This window comes from Carcharhinus amblyrhynchos, chromosome 15 (assembly GCF_965287045.1).
Source record: "Carcharhinus amblyrhynchos chromosome 15, sCarAmb.v2.hapA, whole genome shotgun sequence".
Classification (NCBI taxonomy): domain Eukaryota; kingdom Metazoa; phylum Chordata; class Chondrichthyes; order Carcharhiniformes; family Carcharhinidae; genus Carcharhinus; species Carcharhinus amblyrhynchos.
Genome location: NC_137338.1, coordinates 33060035 through 33084183, shown reverse-complemented (window position 1 = coordinate 33084183; position 24149 = coordinate 33060035). Strand labels below are relative to the sequence as shown.

At 40.6% G+C, this 24149-nt stretch overlaps 1 protein-coding gene across 4 annotated transcripts in view; it reads right to left on the bottom strand.

Annotated features, from left to right (window-relative positions):
- Positions 1–644: 644 nt before the first annotated feature.
- Positions 645–24149, bottom strand: part of tent5c (terminal nucleotidyltransferase 5C) — a 32401-nt gene continuing 8896 nt past the window's right edge. For 2 of the 4 annotated variants that reach the window (XM_080203759.1, XM_080203760.1), the window contains exons 2-3: positions 18240–18340; positions 645–5217 (exon numbers count right to left, since the gene is read on the bottom strand). In XM_080203759.1, coding sequence (XP_080059885.1) covers positions 4039–5193 — 1155 coding nt within the window. In that variant the 5' untranslated portion in view covers positions 5194–5217; positions 18240–18340 and the 3' untranslated portion in view covers positions 645–4038. The remainder of the gene's footprint in view (positions 5218–18239; positions 18341–24149) is intronic. The other 2 variants (XM_080203761.1, XM_080203762.1) reach the window with 1 other exon arrangement.

Here is a 24149-nt window from a genome sequence, read left to right as displayed (position 1 = left end):
AAGGACAAATCTCAACCTATGAACCCACAGCACTTCAGTTATAACTCAGACCATTTTTGCAACCACTTTGTTCTTGAATTGAGAATGGATTGCAGTAACATTTTCATCTAGCTAACCAACATTTATCAAAGGGAAAGACCTAGCTTGAAGATTACCTCTCAAGACCAATCTGACATCAACAACAGTACTAGAGACTGGTTCAATAACTTCAGGTTTACTTCTCTATTAACCTAGATGCAAAACATTATGCTGTAATGAATAAAGTGAAAAGCATCAAGGTATTTAAACAACTGGCTTCTAACTTCCTATCTGTGAATTAGATAACTAAAGGCACAGAACAATGTCTAAAGAGCATCTTTGGGACGAGGCAGAAAAAGTATGGGAGAGGATTTCCAAATCTTTGAACCTAGATAATTGAAAGAAAATAATCTATATTGTTAAAAATACACAATATCCTTCACACACTTGGATGAAGCTTTAGAAATAAAGTAAATTTTCCAGTGAAGATATAATTCTGCATGACTATAACAAGCAGGCCTGTGCAGCTATTCAACTGTCCATTCTACATGTCCTGCAGAGTTTGATTTGGCACAGATACCAGAAGTTGCTCGATTTTTGGAGAACAATCAGCAAATTTGTTAAAAAACATTCAGTTGAGTTGACCTTTTATTGGGTAGTCTTTATTGTCAAATAGGGACCAAAGGTCTACAGGTTCTCTCACTTGTACAAAGCATGTACAGCAGCACAATCTGGAAACAAAAATATTTTTCATATACAAATACTGCCAGTAGCAGCTGAGTTAATCTGAAAATAAAAATACAATTCAATTCTCGCAGGAGTAGAATTCAGTCCCAATCATCTTCATACTTTATTACTCCACCCCACAAACAGAAAGAAAAAAAAGTCAGTTTAGTTTAGTTTCCCCTCCTGCCTCTGGTCAACAGAAAAAAAACTGAATTCAGGATACAAAAAACACACTGGCAAGAGAGAATTCCAATGCATCATACACTCATCCAGTACTTACACAATCCTGAACTAAGCATTACTTTTGAGTATTTGATTTAGCTACATTTTGCAATATTAATATGCAGTAGCAAGCACTTTCAAGATGGAGCACACTTGAGGGGGAGGGGGGCGATTCCCTGAAAAAAAATTAACAAAATACTCTCTCGACTTCCCTGTTGGTTCAGTGGGTAAGCTCACCATGTGATAAAAGCAACAAGTCATACAGATCAGGAATGTCCCAGATTCAATTGGCTGGCTGCCTCTGTTGTGTTAGCACCTCATTAGTTGACCTCAATTTCCTCCCCACTGTCCTGAACCCTGGTTTATAAAATGCAACATTCCCATTTCAGGACACTAACCCAGTGACTCTCCCAGAAAGTGCATATTTGGGTGCCAATTTGAGGCAGGGACCAAAGTCAGCAGTGATGGCCTATTCCCCGGTTGAACAGTTCAATAATACCATTCAGAATATAAACAAGCTCACTGAATTGTGCAAGGTATCAGAAGGCTGCCACTCCCTGTAGAAGAGTCACACTGCAACAGAAATTAATTCACTGTATATGGAGAGAGTCCCCAGTGCAACAGGAAAGATCTATCTAACTGCTTAAAACTCAGATTGCTCCATTTTCCTTGCAGAAAAAAAGTTTCTAGACTCCCTAGGCAGTAGGTTTCCTTTCAAGCACATAATTCTAATCAGGATTCACTGTTAAACTCATCTGAACCATCAGGCAGCAACTGATGGTGTATTGAATGTCATTTTTGCAACAAGTAATTTTACAATTTAATCTAGGGCTCTTATCTGAACAGCCCAGGCTAGCTAGCTTTTTTTTTATTTTATAAAATATACCCAAGTTCTATTCTGCACACCCTCTCCCCCCAGTATTCTTTGATGAAAAACACAAGTGTTCAATCAGTAGGAGATAATAAACATCAAAAATATATGCAAACCCTTTACACTTGCAAAGTTTATAGTCTGCTATTTTCTGTTCCATATATTCCAGAGCTGGTGTTTTGAAATTCAGCATACAATTTATTGTGGTTACAATTTTCAATTGTCCCCATGCACTTTAAAGAACAGCAATACTATGTTCACACTGAACTTGCAACGTGTGCTGGACCAGTACTCATCCTGCACTGACTACATTCATTAACACTTAGTGTAATGAAATCTCTAAAGGAAATGGCCTCACCAATAGTACACTGTGTTTCCCCACCCTCCCACTCCTGTCCCCATTATTTAAAGAGTGGAATAGTTCTCTTTTCTGGTGTTAAGATACATTCTAATGTGCTGAGTGGAGTAACTTTAGTGTGTTTTATTACTGTAATTCTACTGAATGTATTCAATTTTTACCCTTCCTTCCCTATAGGATTTAAGCCAAATAGGACAAACAAGTTCCATGCCCATTTGAAAGTTTCAGGAAATGTTCATCATTCTGTTGCAATGGCAGAGTGCTAACAAAATCACAAATTGCAATCCATCTGAACAAAAATGCATATCTGGTCCAGAGCAAAATGTGAATAAAATTTCCATCAAGTTACATCATCCCTTCTTGAATGTACTTTTAATACCTGAACTCACCCATGACAAAGAACATTTGACATAATTGAGCTAGTTTTAGGCACTAGCTCAACAAGATTGTAAAATCTGTTACAGGAAACTCCTCTGTGCCTGGAACTCCACAAAATCCACATTTTTGTTTTGGACCAAGGACCACGTTTATGACAGCCAAGCTTGCCACACAATGGCTGACTTTAGAATCCAGAAAGTTCAAACTACATTTTTATCTATTCTTACTCCAGTTTGTGTACTGGTGTGGTAAAGGACACAGATTAAGATCTTATAATTTAGACTTGGTATCTTTCTCTAGCCCAGCAAAGCTGGGTTTTAAACAGCACAATGATTTCAGCATACTGAAACTTCCATTGTCTGGGAATGTGGTTTATGTTTAAAAGGCTGATCCAAGCAGACACAAAAAAGACCATTTGTCCTCCACTGGTAAGATGCAGAAGCAACAAAATTAACATAATTTTCTGCACCAAAGTAATTCAACATTGCAGCTCATTCTGGAATAGGCTGCACAGAATTTGTTAACATGAGCTACCTTGGAAGAGAGTATAACAAGTCTTTAAGTTCTCTCTCAGCTCAAGCAGGATTAGATTTTATACAAAATAAAAGGGAATGCAAGAGTTCGCAATTTTTTTCCTCTAAAATGTTTTTTGCAACAAAGTAGTTTTATTTATCTTCGAATGTCAATTAATGGCCATTCATTCAAGAGGTAGAAAGTTCAGATTGCTCATTCTCATTTCTCATACACTGATGGCCCATCACAGTTACATACAAATAATGAGTCAACCGCAATAACAGCTTGCCTATCTATACAGTTTGATTTGTAGTTGTGCACTGGACCTTTGCAGCTTATACATCAAATCTCTTTCTTCATCCTGCCCACCACCACTGCCCAGCCCCCAGTAAATCACAACAGGAACTACTTACCATTTTAACTGAAATGGGAGCTATAAACTACAGGTGTCTAGGTTTGTGGTCTCATGTTCAAAAAGAGTTAAAACAATCACTGTGCATCCCCTACATTGCATTTGCAACTGTCACCATTGGATAATTGTTTATTTCTTTAATGCCAAATTATTTTGTAAACTTGTATTTGCATTTTCACTCTAAAATTAACAAATTACTTCCTAGTATGCAGTGCGAGGATAGATATCCCTTTATAGAAAGTGAAAGTTACATTTCCAGAACAATGACACAGTGTACTATCAGGACTCTTGCTAGTGTTGAGTCTCCCTTCCTAAATTTATCTTCCACCCATCATAGTGACTTCTTTTGGATATTTTCCTATAGCAAAAATTAATGTGTGCGTATTATCCTTGTATTCTCATTGCAGTTTAATACATGCAACATGTACAACAACCATAGGGTTTTCTCCCTTCTCAGCCAATGTGAATGAAGGAAGTCATTGAGATGAGCTGAGCTGCGTCAGTCTGCACACAAGTCAACTGTGAACATAGCATTACTTATTAGTTGCAGGGAAGCCAAGTAGGATACGATTGTTGGTATGAGGTGGCAGTGTGCGCTACATAGTAGTTGCTAAAGTTTGCATCACTGACATATGGAGCAGGCTGATAATAGCAAGTGACATTGGTGACATTGGGGATGATGTTTTGCTCTGCCAGCACCCTGAGGGCCAAGAGGCTAATTAGGTTGAGAGTTTGGCGTCTTTCATGTCCCATTAGGCAAACAGTGCTCTCATTCACAACATTTCTCAAGATCATCAGGTAATCATATTTGCTTTTCTCCTCCCCAATGAAGTGGTTCTGGAGGTAGACTTCCAACTTTCTCTGCTGTTCAGCGATATCTGGGAAGTCGATGAAGAAACGGGAGCACATGTACCGCTCTAAGGATTTGATTACTTCTTCACTGGCTGGCTTGAATTCTCTCACCAGAAGATTGCAATATTTCAACAGTCCTCCTCCGCGGATTTCCTCTGGAGTCTTGGTTGCTATTAACGTATTCCTGAGGTGACCTAATGCTTCCTCAAAGTCCCCATATACACTTTCCCCGATCACTGTTGGGTGGAAATGCTCACTCATTGGGTTCTCAGAGTAGTCATAATAAAATAAGAGCGAATCCAAGATGATCTGGAAGGAGTCAACACTGAACTCAAACTGCCGGCGCAGGGAGTCCACAAATTTTAGTTCCACATTCTTTCCGTTATTGTTGGAGAGGGAGATCAAGCTCCAACGATCTGTATCTGTGCATACTTTCACCATTTTTTGCACATAGACCTCCTTGAGTGTAAGGGGTGTGATTTTTTCCTTGTTGACTCCTTCTGGAAGAAACTCTAACAGACAACCCAGCACCACATCTTTTACCAACTGGAATTCCGTTTCCCCTGGTAGGTCAACCCCAAATATCAAGTCCAAATCTTTGTAGTTTAAGCCATTATTCTTTACTAGGACATGGCTGGCTGCTGACCCATTAAGACGGACATCTCGTACTAGAATTCCACTTTCAAAGAGCCTGGTCCTTACAGTCTTAACCACATCTTTCAGTCTGACCTCTAATGTTGGAAAATTTCCACGACCATGAATAAGGACAACCTCAGTAAGGACATCATTCAAACTGCTCACTTGATCCCAGCTCAGCACACTAGTGGCTTTACTTTCTGCCATATTGCGTCTTTGGACTTCAATCAGCTGAAAAAAACAGAAATAAATACATTACACCATATCTACTTTCACACTTAAAATAATAACCATTTTGGAAGGGATGTTGCTAAAGCAGGAGGGGAAATGTCCCAAAATTCACCTCTGAAGATTGAAAAAGGGTCGCTAAATGTTAAAACAGTTTGTCTGGCATTAAGTCTTGAAACTACAAGTTAAAGGGAGGAAATTTAAGCTAAAAAGTTCACTTCTGCATTTGCTGCCCATAAATAACATTACAGTATATAACAGATGAAAACTTCACTTTTGGCATGGTATAACAAAATCATAAAGGGGTAATAAAAACCATCTCAGGTTTTCAACAAGACTGTTGCACCGAGATTAAATGGGAACCAGCCACTGGAATCAGTCTACTTAACTGTTGCCAAATCAGCTAATTCTCATGTTTACAAGGTAAAGTTAATTTATTACATTGCATAGTATGGACACAGCAAACAGCTAATAAGGTCACTCAAGTTCATGACAGGTTAGCTTGACAATAGTTCTTCTACAGCAGGTCAAAAAATCTTGCTGCAAAATAAATGCGATGGCATATGTGAAAGTATAGTTTGTTGAACAGACCACAATCATCCTCAATGAATTTCACAAAATGCTCTTCAGCAAGACAATATATCCTGTAAATTTATGGTATCAAGCAAACATAAAGAATTGAACTGAAAACAATTAACATATAGATTGGAATTTTCACAACTTCAGGACATATGATGCACTCTACAAAGAATTACTTTTGAAGAATAGTCAATATCATAATGTAGAAAGTGAGGCAGCTAACGTAAGCAAAGCAGGCACCCACAAACAGCAATGAACGATCAGAGATTACTGACAGACAAAAGCACTTTGAATGCAACTCAGAACTCCTGAAGTTGATTCGTTGTAGAAGCCCATTTCCCAGATATTACAGTCTTACAACTGAACCATGCAGATCAGTGCAGTTAGATTAGGTCAAATTGCTCTGGCTAATAGCCACTGAGCCAAGTGAACCTTTGGCGGTACTAGCATATTTTGCATCTGTTTTCACAGATGCCTAGCGATTTTCTGAATATATTTTAGTAAAACTTTTAGCTTTTTTTGAAAAAAGAAATTGAACAGATTGAACTTGATAAATACTTCAGAATTTGTTGGTGCTTTCCCAGACTAATTACTCTGTTAACTCTCTTCCAGCAGCCCAGTACCCATCTCTGCTTCATATATTTTTCCAGCTTTCCCTGAAAAATGCGTGATCCTTGAATTAACTACTTGGCAAAAAAAATCCCTTGTTCCAAGCCAACTCTAACCCCATTGCATGTAGAGTTTTAAATTGATGACCCCTTAGTGACTTCCCAACATCATGCCCAAACTTTACATTAGTCTTTAAATTCTACATTTCCTGTTTGTGTTCATTGCTTCAGTGAAAACAATTCAAGTATGACATGTCTTTCATCGCAACCATTTCCACTCCTAACATCATTGATAATATTGGTAAACCTACATTAAGAATAATTTTAAGAAAATCTCAAAAATTTACATTATTCTAATTATAATCTAACCAAAGACAAGATTAAATTTATTTTCTTTATAGTAGGTATCTCTAGTCATTAAAAAAATGCTGCTTTGATTAAAAATTAAAAGCTTCATCTACCCACGGTCCCAATTTTAGGATATTATGTATTGGGGCTGTTGGCCACTGCTCAGCTTTCTAACTCAGCATCTTGCCATTAACTGTAAAGCTCCAATCTTCATCCAAAATGAACTCAAATGCATCTACTAGCTTGCCTTTGTTATTTCTAAAATCTTTCACACCCTTTTTCACTGTTTGCCAAGCCACCTGCTATGATGCAGTCAGCAAATTTTGATTCGTTGACAATTTTTTTTCCTTTTTATGTTCATCTACATCCACTCCTAGAGTAAAAAAAGTAGACCAATTCTGGAACTTGGGAAAACATCAATTGTAATCCCTCTCCAATCTAAAGCTCAGCTACCTGCTATCTGCCTTACTGACCATGCAAGTTCAGTCATTGTACCATACACCCAAATTTCCTAACAAAGTTTCTTGTTAAATGTTATGGAACATCTTCCAGAAATCCACATCAACTGACACTCTCTCCAGATTTACAAATCAAAAAAAAGCTTCTTTCTTGCGTTTTCCAAATGAGGGCACTTCTTTGCATCAGAGCTTCCTTATTCAACAGAGTGCTGTGTGCAGAAGGGCACTTTGAACATTTTTACCCTCAACACATCCACCATTTTACCTATCCTGTCAAAAGCTCTCAGCTATCAAATATTACTTGCCTTTTAACAGTCTATTTTAGCTGTCTTTGATTACCCCTTACATTTATAAATGCTTACTATTTGATTTTGGATCATGGGTTATAAGTTAGCCCACAATGGATATTAAAGACTAATAAACCCTTTTTGAACAATGGTGTTAGAATAGCCATCTTCCAGGCCCACAACTTTCATATCTGAAGAGGATTAACAAGACAAACAACTATGTTTTACAAAGCCTCTACTGAGTTTCATTAAACTCCTAAAATACTAATTGCTAGTTTTGCAAAACCCAATTATTTACATAATCAATATTGCAGCACATGCCTCTATATTAAGCATTCAGAAATAACTAAACCAAATGTCAACTTAGCATGCAACATCTAAACAGCATTTAACTTTCACGTTCTTACACTAACTTAGATGCATGATTTGTTGGCTACAATGACATTCTTCTAAAAAAACTGTGGGGCTCATCCAAGCAATTCAGAAATGATTCAAAAGTATGTTATTGGCAAAATAGCCAGCTCCTTCCTAAATGTTAGATTTAAATAACCTAAAGTGCTTTATGCACCAAAGTGAATTTGAAATCCTGAAACCCCAAGCAGTCATCTAAATTAGTGATTTCACACAGACACAATTTAGCTGCGTTGCCCACATTGCTAATCCATTCACCAGTAAGTTGGAGAGCTAAACAACAGTTAAGCAACTGATATTCATATGCAGCTTCATTAAAAATGTTTAACTAGCACATTACACAGTTATAGGGATGCTACAATCTAATTCATTCAATGTTTTAAATGAAAGTATATCCAATAACTCCCCCCAAAGAAATAATGTTGAAACAAACATCTAAAACCAATTAATTTAACTTTTACTTTCCAAAGGAACAAAACACATTGTTTTTTTTGGGGGGGTGGGGAGGGGGAAAGAAAAAAAAATACTTTTTTTAAAGAACACATGGTCGATAATGCAAAAATCTAGACATTAAATTGAAAACACAATCTATTAATGTTGCGCCTTTAAAAGTTACTTAGACTACTCTATTACCCAAGTAAGATTAGTCAACTAAAAGACAACGGAATAATTGAAAGAATGTCTTGCAAAAACTCCACGATGGGTAGAAGAGATGAAAAAACAATACGATTTCAGCTCCTACTAAGTGTATTTAACTGGAGCAACAGAAGCAAATCGGAGATTAAATGCTAGCAGGACCTACATTTCAGCGCACACAGATCAAATGCTACAAGTCCATTGAGTAGCTGACCTCCCTGCCTGACTGCAATTTATAGATTTCACACCTTTTCACAGACAACCTATTGATGTACCTCTCCACCGCTTAAAACACACCTGCGGTGTAGATTAGCAAGAGCCATCCTCAACAGAAAGTGGTTCTGCTCTTGTTGTGTGTATTTTGTGTGTCTGGAACTAAAGCTATTCACGCGCTTTTTTTTCGCACTATTTCGTTGCAAAGGATCCAGTTAATCGGGATTAATCCGAACGGCCCTCCTGATTTGCTGCCCGTTCACGTGCTGTTGGGAGAGGTTGAAATGATAGAGGTGGCTTCGAAATTCTGGGAGTCTTTAGCTTTGGGTTAGTATTACACTGATAACTAAGGGAAGTGCTATTATTCAGGTCGTTATCCAAGTCCATCTTGTTATGGTGAGTATGTAATAAGAAGAATGGTATTTAAAGAGACACTTTGTCCAATAAATTAGAAAATGCAATAAAAGGCATTGAAATGTATCAAGTGATTTGCAACAAAAATACTGTAAGGTTCATATTCATCAAAAATAAGTTTGTCTTTGCGAATGTTTAATTGTACTCCCTATTAAAAGCACGTTGATTTTAAAAAGATATTTGTACAAAGTTTTACCCTCCCTTCCCATCCCATTTATCGTGTCAGGCTGTACTCCAGAGATCACTCGTCTGACCCTAGATGAGCCTGTATTTTATTTTTTTTGTTGACTGTATAAGGTCACAACCTATTTTTCAATCATTTAACCATGCTATCTGCTTTGGCTCTATCTCAATCCAAAATTCCCATGATCTTTGGCCACCCGGCGTTTGGGGTGGGAGGCAAGTCAAGAAGAGCAAGTTAGGGATGGGGATGAGGGGTAGGAAGTGTGGTTGATGGGAGTGATTCTCCTGTTGTCTGCTTCTCCTTCACCAGCTTTTCCGCACCCAAATGACCCCAAGAGAGAGAGGCTGAAGTGTTTAGTAGGCAATGGGAGCAATACTGATTGTTTGGTTTTGGAAATTTTCTTCCTTCCTTTGTTTATGGCTGCCATTTTGCTTGTTGTGTACCCCTTTAAAAAAGGGCCAATTTAAAAAAAACTCATTCAGTTGATGGCACGGGGCAATCCACTGTCTCCTTTGTAGGTCATTAGAAAAAGCATCAACCACAAGCTCACTGTTAAACCCACTGCAACCAGCTAAGGTGAGGAGTAACTTGCTATTTGGGGAAATAACAACTCCTTTTGGAGAAAAAGTTGATCTTCAGACCCCTGTTGAGCTGACACCACCTTCATGAGTGTATAACATTTACCAATCCCATGGCACAGACATTGGCCTGGCATTTAATTTTGAAGTAATGAATTTTAACTTTCTACTTGACCAAAAAAATAGTGCAAGTCTTCCTTGTTATTCATTTTAATAGTTATTTTAAGAAATGGAAATTTTAAGAAATAAGAAATTGCTATCTTTTATGATAGGTACAGGTCAAATATCCTTTAACTAAATACATTCAAAGCCCAGTCTTTTCTCTGAATCACTATGCAATTAATTTTATATTATTACAGATGTAATAAGTACTAACTGTAAAAAGTAGGGTACAAGAGAGTTGGCAAAAGGAGAAATAATCCAATATTTGTAGACTATCGCTAGCCTAGACTTAATTTCCTGCAGTATAAGTTTAGGCCTTAGTTTATTGTAACATAAGTCTTGGCCTACCATACATGAAAACTAAAATATCTGAATATCAAAGTACAATTGGACAAGAGGTTTCAGATAAACAATACTGGACCTGGGGAACAAGACACTGAGGCCCTTTAATATTGCTTCTCCCCAACAATTGTGGAATGTTAATTAATTTACTTACAACAGAATAAATGAACTCTGGCTGGAAAATCATTCTAAAAGGTATTTACAACACATAGCAGGTTTGTTCTCTGCTAAGCAAATCAGACTGCTGGCCCAGGGTTTCTCTGTATTTAACCAATATTACATCTTTTTTCTGAAAGATATTAAAAGAGATAGGGGACCTAATTCTCCTTTTTAAATGTCATGTAAATCATATTGATGTTCTGAGGGGTAATTCCCTTTGGGCACAAGTTCAACTTGTCTTCACTGCCTGGTATCAGTCAAATCAGCTGTAGTACCTGCACAATGTGTTCTACAAAAAATATCCAAATGGTGCAATACCAAGCCAGTGACAGATCAGAATGAATTATTCAACAGGGTTCATGATGCCAAGTGTGTACCAGAGCATATTCATATGGGATTCCCTCTGCCAATAACTTGCAGTAGCATGCTGAATACAGCAGCATATCAGTGATTCAGTTGACCTATGTTGCTCAGGGGCCAGACAGAGATTAAGTACTTTTACTAGTCACATCAATTCTCATTGATCTATGAGGCACATTCCACTGTTTGTTATAAAAGAAAGGACCTGCACTTATGTAACATCTTGCATGACCCAAGAATGCCCTGAAGTTCGTTACACCAAATTAAAATCAGTAAGGAGAGGGTGTCCACTGCCACTCTGCCTGAGATCAGTGAGGAGGGAAGGGGGGGGGTGTCCAACTGCTCTCTGCTTGAGATCAGTGGGTGGGGGTGGGGGTGGGGGCGTGTCCACTGTCACTCTGTCTGAGATCTGTGGAGAGTAAGGGGGAGGGACCCGCGATCGGTCTGTGTGGCGGGAGGTTTGGGGGATCGGGGATCAGTAATGTATTGGGGGGGCGGCGCGGTAATGTCTGTGTGGAGCTAGTGGGAGGCATTATCCAGCCCAGGAGGGATGTGGCAGGGGAGCAACATTCTATCATTTTTTTCTGTGCATGCACAGTTGCAGGCACTGATCAGAGCTGCAGGGTTTTTGGAGCGCTAAGCACTGCCTGCAGATTTGCGCAGCACAATTCAGAATCACTGACATTTTTGCAGGGAGAGTGCGTATGGGGGTGCCTGAGAAACGGGTCTAAAAATTGGGTCTGAAACACTCCCAGTTTCATATCCGCCCAGCATTGAGAATCAAAATGGTAAAGTAGGGCCATGTAAACAAGATTTTCAATGTTAGTATTCCCCTGTTCTCATCCCTGTGACAATCAGCCAATCAAGCAAACATTAGGAATTGAAAATTGGACTCCTGTATGGCTCACCTACTTCAGCTGAAGAGTCATTACAATGCAGAAGGATACCATTTCGTAGAATCATAGAACCCTACAGTGCAGAAAAAGGCCCTTTGGCCCATTGAGTCTGCACCAAACACAATCCCACCCAGGCCCTATTCCCAAATCCCTACATATTTTACCCACTAATCCCTCTAACCTACGCATTCCTGGACACTAAGGAGCAATTTCTTAGCATAGCCAATCAACCTAACCTGCACATTTTTGGACTGTGGGAGGAAACCAGAGCAGACAAGGGGAGAACGTGCCAACGCTATACAGACAGTGACCCAAGCTGGGAATCGAACCCAGGACCCTGGAGCTGTGAAGCAGCAGTGCTAACCACTGTGCTACCATGCCGCCCACGGTACATCAGGCCAATGTCAGCTCTCTGCAGAATAGTCAGTCCCATTTTCCCATTTTATCCCAATAGCCCTTCACATTTATTGCTTCAACTGCCCATCCAATTGATCATGAGCAGTGAGTTCCAGGTCATTTCCATTCATTGTATGCAAAGGTTCTTCCTCGCATTCCCCATTTATCTCTCATCTAAAGGCTTAAATTGTCATCCCCTAGTCAGCTAACTTGTCCACCTTATCTAAACCAACCATAACCTTGTATACCTCTACCAAATTTCCCCTCAACCTCTAGGAGAACAACCTCTGCTTCTCCAACCTACTGTTGTAGCTAAATCCCCTCATCCCTGATGTATTCTGGCAAATCTCCTCTGCACTCTCTCAAGGTCTTTCACATTCTTCCCAAAGTCTGGGGACCAGAACTGGAAACAAAACTCTATATCAGAACATTATAAAAATTCAGCATAACTTCCAGCTTTTGTCCTGGATGCATATAATAATACTGCCCAAGATTCCATGCTTTGCTGATCACTTTTTCAGTAAGTCCAGCCATCTCTAAAAGTCTATGCACATGAACACACAGATCCTTTAGTCCCTACACAGTCTTCAGAACTGTCATTACCTTTCTGTTTTATCATCCTAGTCCTTCTGAAAAAATGTATCATCTCACATTCCTCTGTATTAAATTCTTTCTGCCATTCTGCCAGCCTATCGCTGTCCTGTTGCAGTTGATTGGTATCATCCTCACTGTTTATCACTCCGCTAAGTTTGTTTTCCTAGGCAAATTTTGAAACTTTAATCCAATTTCTAAGTCATTTATACATTTCAAAGAAAGCAATGGTCCTAGAACTGACTCCTGGGAACACCACTATCTGAAAACAACCACGTACCCTAACTCACTGCTTTCTGTCCTTAAACAAATTTCTCATCCAAGCTGACACAGATCCTCCCATTCCATGAGCCTTGATTTTGTTAACCAGCCCGTTACATGGTGGTTTGACAAACACTTTCTTAAAATCTATATAGATAACATCCAGTGCATTCCCTTCTTTGTTTATTTCATCAATAAATTCAATGAAGTTATTCAATTCTGATCTTCCTTTCACAAATCTGGATGATTCTCCTTAATGAATGCAACCTCTCCAAATACCTACTATTTCTAACCACCTGATTGGTGGTTAGAAAGAGCAATGAGCAGCTATAGTTGATATTTGGAATATTCCATCCCCAGCATTTCCCATCTATCTAGTGAAGATTGGAAGATTATGGCAAGCCCTTCCGCTATCTCCACAATCATTTCTCATAGCTGTCCAGACTAGGCAACTTACCTACTCTAAGCATTGCCAGCTTTTCCGATACATTCTCAATTTTTACCCCTTTACTATCTCTATTTCTACTGCTATTATATCAGCATCCTCTTCCTCAGTAAACACTGACACAAAATAATCATCAAGTATTCTAATGTTGCCCTTTGTCTCCAAGCAGGTATCATCCTCTTTTGTCCCTCAAAGGTCACATTTTTGTTTGCAAGACACTACCAGCATGTAAATCAATGTTAAAACATTATTTTGGTTATGTCCTTTGAAAAAATATAGGTGAATCAATGACTATATAAAAATGCCCCATTTAAAAAAAATGTATTTCTAATGTTGCTATTTTATATCTATAATAAAGGAATCTTTAAGTAGTATTTTAAAAAAAAATCAATTACTGCTGGAGAAGAATGGATCTCAAACTGACCTGTTTCGATAAATGATTACATTACTGCGTGGAGAAGTGAGAACTGTGGCCATTGAGGCACCCATAGCTCTCATACATCTTAAAGAGTTGGGAACTCCATCCCTGGATGATTAATGTTACCCTGGCTGTAACACTCAAACAAAGTTAACAGGAGGAATAAAAATTTTCCACAGCTATGACATCACAGCGACATCATAAACCAGTTTCAACTGAGTTCATCAGCTACAAAAACAGCGATTATTATACTTTTTCCACTTTTCATAAGCTGCTTGGGTGCTTGTAAGCATTAGAGATGGAATGTAACATAAATATTTGTGTGATATAAGTGATTAATACTGGTGAGGCTGACCATAATGTACTCTTGACTTTGTAATCCATGAGTTAATCTCTCTTGCGAAGTTGTTTATTAGGTCAGCACTGCCCTAGAGATTATTTACTTGGTTGATGCGTTTTTAGACTGTTAATTGCTTTTGGTGACTTTGCTTATTAACAAAAGTAAGACAACAAATTTATGTCTCTCTTTCTGCAACAATCTCCTCAATTCTTCCTGTCCCCTTTGCTTAGCCTTTCTGTGAATTGTCAACTCTCTCTGTCCACCAGATTGACTTTCTCTCTACGGCCCTCAAATGCTTTATTTCATTGTGTTCTTTAACTTTCTCCTATAAATGGAATACATGTCAGGAAACATTGGCATAAATCACTCAGTGTAATATGTAGATAGCACAAGTGAGCAATGTAATCAGTCCCAGCTTGATTTATTTCAGGTAAACTACTCTTATCCAACACACAATCTCTCCATTCCAAGTGATTTCCTTGTATGAAAGTTAAGTGGTTTCTCCCTACAACTGGATAAGCTCCTAATGAAATCTTTTATTCATTTCAGTTAATGCAGGTTTTACATTGCTTCATGAGTTAAGCATGATAGATTGTAGTTAGTCATATTTAGATATATCAGGCAGGATTTAAGGCCTCATTTGGTTGAGATCTTAAAATCCTGCCTGAGGCCAATGGAGATTTCTGTTCTGGGAACCTTGCCTGCCCCGATTCTAGGGGGAGGGGCTGGAGGGGGCAAGGTGGTAAGATTTCGGCCAAAATCTCTGACTCACGATTTCAATTTCATTTTCATAAAGTCATCTATCTTCATATTCACAGTGCCAGGGACCCAGCTTTGATTCCCAGCTTGATTCACACTGTCTGTGTGGAGTTTGCACGTTCTCCCTGTGTTTGCATCGGTTTCCTCTGGGTACTCTGGTTTCCTCCCACAGTCTGAAAGATGTGCTGATTCAGTGCACTGATCCGAACAGGCACTGGAGTGTGGTGATTGGGGGAATTTCACAGTAATTTCATTGCAGTGTTAATGTAAGCCTTACTTGTGACAAATTAATAAACTATCTATCTTTCTTTCAATAAACAGGTGTGATATGGCACACACAAAGTGCATGAGTATGGTTGTGCAGTGTTTATGGCACTGGACTAGTACCCTCAGTGAAATTAAATTGAACATCTTTGGTCATTGTAAAACTGGCACCAGAAAACTGCACAATTGTTAGCCCTGCTGGCTCTTAGTGCTAGGGACCTGGGTTCAATTCTGGCCTTGGGTGAATGTCTGAGCGGAATTTGCACATTCTCCCCATGTCTGCGTGGCTTTCTTCCCACACTGCAAAGATGCGCAAGTTAGGTTGATTGGCCATGCTAAATTACCCCTTGCCATCCCAAGATGTGTAGTCTGGGGTGATTAGTAGGGTAAATGCATGAGGGTTGCAGGGGTGAGCTTTGGTAAGATGCTTTGTCAGAGATTTGATGGGCCAAATGGCCGCCTTCAGTACTGTGGGGATCCTATGACACTGTTAGAGTAATATTAGAAATACAACTGTCTCAATAATATCCTTCAGGAAACAAACCTACCAATCCTAACTGTGTTTCTATAAGACCATAAGAAATGGGAAGACCCAGGCTAGATGGGCTGTTTGGCCCATCTAGCCTGCTCCACCATTCAATAAGATGCTGATTTATTTATTTGTGATATTGAGAGTTATTCTGAAGTTTTATGAAGTAGCATTTCAACAGGACCACTCACTGTGGATCAGCTATTTATGCAGTATACAGTTGAGTGCAAGAGGACTAGAGATGTTACACTGTTCAAAAAAACAGTGCAGGACTAAATTACAGAACAGTCAGTGGGGAACACTTCAGAAACATTAGCTGAGGACAAAAGATTGGGAGGTAGGGATTCCGATAGGACCACTGTTCTTTTTAATATTGTATAAGTGATTGGGTTAGTTAAATACAAAATAAAATTTCAAGTGTTGCTCATGGTACCAAACTTGCAGATGTGGCAAATAGTAAGATGAAAAAAATCATAAGACCATAAGTGGCTACTTGCTTAATCTAGCAATATCTCTTTGTAAACTGTTCGTATCCCTCTCGCAACTTGCTTTTCCACATATTCTTGTTGTCATCTACAAATTTGACTACGTTCTCTTCCTTCCTCCAGGTCACTGCAATATATTGTAAACAGTTGCGATCCCATCATTGATGCCTATGAAATCCCACTGGTTACAGGTCGCCAACCTGAAATAGAAACCCTTATCCCCACATGCCCATTAGTCAATTCTCTATCCATGCCAATATACTACCTCCAACATCATGGGCTCTTGTATCTCAATCTTTTGTGGAATACCTTGTCAAACGCCTTCTGGAAGTTGAAATATAACACATCTACTTGTTCCCCTCTATCCACTCTGGTTGAGACTTCCTCAAAAAAAACTCTAATAAATTAGTCAGATATGAATTGCCTTTCATGAAGCCATGCTGAATTTGCTTGATTATGATTTTCCAAATGTGCTACTATCACTACCACTACTACAGGACTGATTCTTGCTATTCAGTAAATGGCCTGGCTAGGCTACACAGTTGCACAAACAATCATTAGCAAAGAACCAAGCATCTTTGCAGGGCATTTTTTTTAAAGCCATGGCAGTACTCAGATATATTTTGAAAAGATTTAGTTTTCTTCCAGCATTATGACTATTAGGAATACCAAATGTAGGACAGGAGTAGGCCATTCAAATTTTCAGGGCTAATGGAACTTGTTTCCCATGTGATTTCAAGGAGTTGGTACACAGTTGTAGATTTGCCGGGAGCTGAACTACAGAAGCACTAAATGTAAAATGCCTATAGATATCTGAAACCTCATACAAATAACGGCTCCAGGTGACAGTGCTTTTCAGTGGAGAGGGAATAAACTTGGAAGGGAAAAGAAGAGAAGCGACAAAAGTGTGAATAACATGATTCAAATTGAATTCCTAATTGAGAAGCGATACCGTGATGTAGTGAGTGGATGGACTGAAAGTTAACACTTTGTGACTTAAGGTGTGTTTGTATTCTTCATGACATTATTTCCAAATATGCAGATCTTTAAGATGCAAACTTTCTAAAGCAGCCAGCAGTTAGGATCTGGGATACACTGCCTGAGACCTATGTAGCTCAGAACAACCCTAAACTAAAGTACCAGCTTTAAGACTCAAGTGGAGATGCCGGCATTGGACTGGGGTAGGCACAGTAAGAAGTCTCATGACACAAGATTAAAGTCCAACAGGTTTAAGACTGGCAGCTAAGAGGACTTATTTTAATGGATTGTCCTTGCAGCTCCTAGTTTGCTTAGCTCCAGTAAACTTGCTGTCCCAGATGGAGTGTAATTCCCTTGTAATGGTTTCATAATGCAGCATTGTATAAATGCACATAGCGGATGATCCAATAACTGCAATCATTTGTGTAGCCAGTCACATGCATTGCTTGCAGGAATCCAGTTTCAGTAGTTGCATGGAGACTGTACACTGAATTATTCTCACCAGCAATGTGAAAGTAGATTTATTGTGCGCAGATGGGATTTCAATGTGCGCAATCACAAAGATGAGAAAGGAAATATTTAAATTTTGGTGGCACCTTTCACAATGTCAGGTCATTCCTGAAAGTTTTAAAATCAAGGAAATGCTTCTTGAAGTATTTGCTGTTGCTTTATAGGAAACTCTAAGAAATAGGATACAGCCAATTTGTGCACAGTAATGTCCCACAAATAGCAATTAAATAAATGGCCATGTCACCTGCTAGGCGGAGGTTGGGGGTAAATGTCAGCCAAGAAACTCAGAGCAACCCTGCCCTTCTTCAAATAGTGCCATGTGACCTTTGCATCCACCCAGAGAAAGCAGATGGGGCTTCAGTTTATCTGATCTGAAAGATGGCTGCTTACATGTATATCTAACTGACCACATACCTTTACGTGAGTGTGTGCTTATAACTTGTGGCTGGTCACAGCTTGCTTCAGTCTGGAATCAAACCTTAGATCTCCACTTCCTACAATCCACAACAAATGATCTAAATGAAGGGGATTAAAAAAAAACAGAAATTCTAGGTTTGCTGATGATACAAAACAGTCCTGGTTAACAACATTGCATGAAGATGAAATCTAAGAACATAAGAACATAAGAAATAGGAGCAGGAGTAGGCCATCTAGCCCTTTGAGCCTGCCCCGCCATTCAATAAGATCATGGCTGATCTGTTGTGGCTCAGCTCCACTTTCCCGCCCTCTCCCCATAACCCTTAATCCCCTCTCTTATCAAAAACCCATCAACCCGCTTCTTAAAAATATTTAGCGAGGCAGCCTCCACCACTTCAACGGGCAGAGAATTCCAGAGATTCACCACCCTTTGAGTGAAGAAGTTCCTCCTCAACTCCGTTCTAAACCGCCTCCCCTTTATCTTGAGGCTGTGCCCCCTAGTCCTACTGTCTTTTTTGAGCGGGAAGAGTCTCTCCACCTCTATCCTATCCATCCCATTCATCATCTTATACGTCTCAATGAGATCGCCCCTCATTCTTCTAAACTCTAGCGAGTACAAGCCTAGTTTATTCAGCCTCTCCTCATAGCTCAACCCCCTCAACTCCGGTATCAGCCTAGTAAACCTCCTCTGCACTCCCTCCAGGGCCAAAATATCCTTGCGCAGGTGCGGCGCCCAAAACTGCACACAGTACTCCAGCTGCGGCCTCACCAATGCCCTATACAGCTGCAGCAAGACCTCCCTACTTTTATATTCAATCCCCCTCGCTATGAAGGCCAGCATCCCATTCGCCTTCCTGACCACCTGCTGCACCTGCAAGCTGGGTTTTTGCGACTCATGCACAAGGACCCCGAGGTCCCTCTGCACCGTCGCCTGCTGCAGTTTTTCGCCACGTAAGTAATAGTCCTTCCTACCATTCTTCCTACCAAAGTGGACCACCTCACACTTGCCAACATTAAATTCCATTTGCCATTTCCTGGCCCATTCGCCCAGCCTATCTAGATCCTTCTGCAGACTCTCCACACCCTCTGCACAATTTGCCTTTCCCCCAGTCTTGGTGTCATCAGCAAATTTCGACACCCTGCACTCGGTTCCCTCCTCCAGATCATCTATATAAATGGTAAATAGCTGAGGCCCCAGCACCGACCCCTGGGGCACCCCACTAGTCACCAACCGCCAATCCGAATAGCACCCATTGACCCCCACTCTCTGCCTCCTATTTGACAACCAATCCTCTATCCACGCTAACACCCTACCCCCAACTCCATGTCCCCTGACCTTCTGCAATAACCTCTTGTGAGGTTATCTAAGGAAATCTAAGACAGAAAGAGCTTGTTTTTGCATGATGCCATGTCAAGTCCTCAGGAGACCTCAAAGCACTTTGTAACCAATACACTACTTTCGACATGCAGTCACTGTTAGGTAGCTAAATGTGGCAGCAACGTCCCCCAAAAAAACCTGAAATGGATGATTGACCAGTTAATTTCTTTTTTGGTGGGATTGTTTGCAGGAAGTAAGTCAGTGCAGACACTGAGAACTTTGAATAAGGCTCCCTTTGATTAGGGCCATGGAATATTTAATGTCCATCAGAATGCAATTATTTGTATTTTCCATGTCAATTATCCTTGTAGCCTAACTAAATGGAACTGCAAAATTGTGTGTAATTTGTTATGTGATCAACGCCCACAATGACATGGAGTACCACAAAAGGATAAGGATTCATGTTAAAGAAAATAAAACCTGGCACGCTATTGTTAGATGCCATTCGTATATTGACAAATCAGATTAAATAGATCTGTAGACAATACATTATTGCTACCAGCCTTTTTCTCCATTTTTTTTAAAGCAAATGCTAGACTTCCTGCAATTGAATACAAATATCAGAATGTGCTAAAGGTTTCTTGAGTTGTAGATCAAGTAGTTCCCAGAAATATTATACTAGTCCCAGAATGGCTATTGATTAAATTCCACTCCACCCAGCCAATCTGTCAGGCTGAATCAGATCAGTCACAATCTTGGTATTCTGTTTGACTTTGAGCTGAGCTTTTAATCCCACACTTCATTCATTACAAAGACCGTTATTTACCATGCCACCCGCGTGCCCCCCCCCCCCCCCCAACCAAGCAACACTACTGCTGACCTTCAACCCTATCTGCTCTGATGCTGTTAAAATCCTTATAGTTCCCTTTTTAAAAAAATAGATTAAACTGTCATCCCTTGATTCTCTTGGATGGTATGGTGGGTATGTGGGGATAGGGCAGAAAATGGAGTTGAGGCAGTAGAGGATCCAACATACTGTATGTTGGAGCCATATGGCCTCCCATTTCTTTATGTTCTCACTCCATGCATCTGACAGGTAACTGTTAACATGCAACAGTGGCTGCACTCCAATAGGGCAAACCATGTGAGGGGTAGCTACCAGGGCTCCTACCCTTGACAACTGAGGGATTGTCTATCTCTGCACGCAGAAACTGATTTCAGTGGACTGGGTGGATGAGACTGTTCTTGGTCCAACGCTCTTGAAGGTGGTTTAGCACCATGTCACAAAGTCTGGAGCAGGACAAGACATAGAAGACATCTTGGGCACCCACTGCGTATAAGAACATAAGAAATAGGAGCAGGAATAGGCCACCTAGCCCTTCGAGCCTGCCCCGCCATTCAATAAGATCATGGCTGATCTGAAGTGGATCAGTTTCAATTTCCCGCTTTCTCCCCGTAACCCTTAATTCCCTTGTCTACCAGAAACCTATCTACCTGTGACTTAAATATATTTAGCAAGGTAGCCTCCACCACTTCAACGGGCAGAGGATTCCAGAGATTCACCACCCTTTGAGTGAAGAAGTTCCTCCTCAACTCCGTTCTAAACTGTAGCCGCCACCCCCCCCTTCTTGAGGCTGTGCCCTCTAGTCCTGCTATCCTTTCTAAGCAGGAAGAATCTCTCTACCTCGACCCTATCCATCCCTTTCATTATCTTATACATCTCTATAAGATCCCCCCTCATCCTTCTAAACTCCAACGAGTACAGACCCAGTCTATTTAGTCTCTCTTCATAGTCCAACCCTCTCATCTCCGGTATCAGCCTAGTGAACCTCCTCTGCAAGGCCAATATATCCTTGCGCAAGTGCGGCGACCAAAACTGCACACAGTACTCCAGCTGCGGCCTCACCAGTACCCTGTACAATTGCAGCAAGACCATGGGGGTCCTTGTGCATGAGTCGCAAAAAGCCAGTCTGCAGGTGCAGCAGGTGATCAAGGCGGCGAATGGAATGCTGGCCTTTATAGCGAGGGGGATAGAATACTTTTATATTCTATCCCCCTCGCTATAAAGGCCAGCATTCCATTCGTCTTCTTGATCACCTGCTGCACCTGCAGACTGGCTTTTTGCGACTCATGCACAAGGACCCCCAGGTCCCTCTGCACCGTAGCATGCTGCAGCTTTTCGCCCTTTAAATAGTAATCCCTCCTACTATTATTTCTGCCAAAGTGGATAACCTCACACTTGCTAACATTATACTCCATCTGCCAGGTCCTTGCCCACTTGCTTAGCCTATCCAGATCCCCCTGCAGACTTTCCACACCCTCCACGCAATTTGCTTTTCCACTCATCTTTGTGTCATCAGCAAATTTCATCACCCTACACTCAGCCCCCTCCTCCAGATCATCTATATAAATGGTATATAGTTGAGGCCCCAGCACCGATCCCTGCGGCACTCCACTAGTCACCAATCGCCAATCAGAATAGCACCCATTGATACCAACACTCTGCTTCCTATTAGACAACCAATCCTCTATCCATGCTAACACCTTACGCCCAACTCTGTGCACCCTAACCTTCTGTAGCAACCTTTTATGAGGCACCTTATCAAACGCCTTTTGAAAATCTTAAAAACACCACATCCACCGGTTCCCCTCTGTCTACCACACCAGTCACATCCTCATAGAAATCCAATAAATTCGTCAAATCCAGATCTATCTTCTGCCACATGGACACATCTTGTTATTGGACCAAGATAGACTAGGAACAGAGAATGAGATTGTGGGTTAGATTGATTTGCCATGCTAATTTGCCCTTTAGTGTCAGGGGGATTAGCAGGGTAAAAACATGGGGTTACAAGTAAAGAGCCTGGGTGGGATTGTTGTCGATGGGCCAAATGATTATGTGTTTCAATTCATGCACAGATCATGTTCATCATCTTTCTATCAGCTGTCCTCTATTTGTCAATCTGTGGCAGTGGGTGAGTGATGTAAGTAGCAGCTGTGGGTGTACTGGGAGATGTAGCCATGAATCTGCACACAGGTGACTCAGGCTATAGGGATCATTTTTCACTGGAGGAAGCAGAAGTGGAACTCAGCAGCCCCCTGAGCAACTGAGCGGCTCTTTTCAGGACCATACAGTTTACCTCCCTCGTACGTGGAAGGAGCTAACAAAGGTGCCCTAAACAGTGTCTGCTTCCTCTACTCTGGCCAGCAGACTGCAGCTGACGGTGATCTGACCACTGTGGTAACTCAATCTCCAAAAACAAAGGTTATAGAGATTGCACATCCCCATGGCAACGTCATAGCCGACAGACCTGAAAAGAGCTGCTCTTCTTGATTGAGAGCTAGCTATATACAATGTCTGTTTGGAACACTGTCTCCAGTGAGACTTGTCTGCCTGAGGAGGGTCCATTTCAAATAACTCATTGTAGGTTAGATGTGCATTTGGAAAATGGCTGAGGTAAAGAAGAGCAGAGCAATGCTGGTGTAGACGTTGCTGTCATCTTGTTAGTAAATTGCCTTGCCTTCCCAAGGGTGTTGATGATCATCTGCCTACATGGCAAGGTATTTTCATCAGCTTGAATGCTCTTACCATGACCAATCCTGACCAAGTTAAGAATAAATTCTTGCTGACCTCCACTCATTGTTTGCTATGGTGTTAAAGTCATTAATGGAGATGTCAATCCAAGAGTTAGTGCAGATCACAGGCATGGGAAAAAGTTATGCTGACAGTTGTACTCCTGCTGAGCATGAGCTCCTAGTCGGTTTCCTGTCTCACTACTCACAACAAGATGCCTTGTACGCATCCCCATTCCACACATTGGCATTTAATTGACTATGTCATCATTAGGCCCAGGAACAGGCAGGCTGTGAATGTAACAAAAGCCATGTGCAAACGCTGACAGCTGACTAACCATCAGCCTTTTATTTCAAAGCTAAATATCAAAATCAATTTCCCCTTTGACTCTCCCAGGGTATGAAGGTCCAAGAACGTCTCGAAGTCAAAAAGACATTCATAAAGGAATCTCAGAAACTTGAGCGTCATCTGTGGATAGTTAAAATAGACACTGACTGCGTTGGAGATGACTGGGTGATGTAGGAATATAGTGCACTCTTTCTGTAGAAGATCTTGACCCTAAACCTGATAGGCATCAAGAAACTGGTGGAGGAGCAACATTGCCAAAGCAGCATGCCTGCTGAAACATCCACAGGATCCTCCAGCGCATGCTTTGAGAAATAGATATTTGGTTGAATCAAAAAGACTTACGGTCAGATGCTGACCATAAAGACTGGAAAATATTCTATATTTCACTGAAATTGTTCTAGGAGAAATCTACTAGTTCATCACCAATTTATAGTGTCAACAGGTCAACACTACTAGCAGAGAAAGCCCAAATTCTATAAATAAAGCACAGCACTTAACCGCATCCTCAGTTTGCTTTCATTCATCAAAGAAGAAGCGATCACTGGGCTGCTACAAGTTGCCTTCAACTGTTCTCTTGATGCCCCCCACCCTCCCCCAACCTTCACGCTTTTAGAAACAACAAAAACTATTGTCAAAGTCCAGGAGTTGATGCTACCCAGCTGAAATC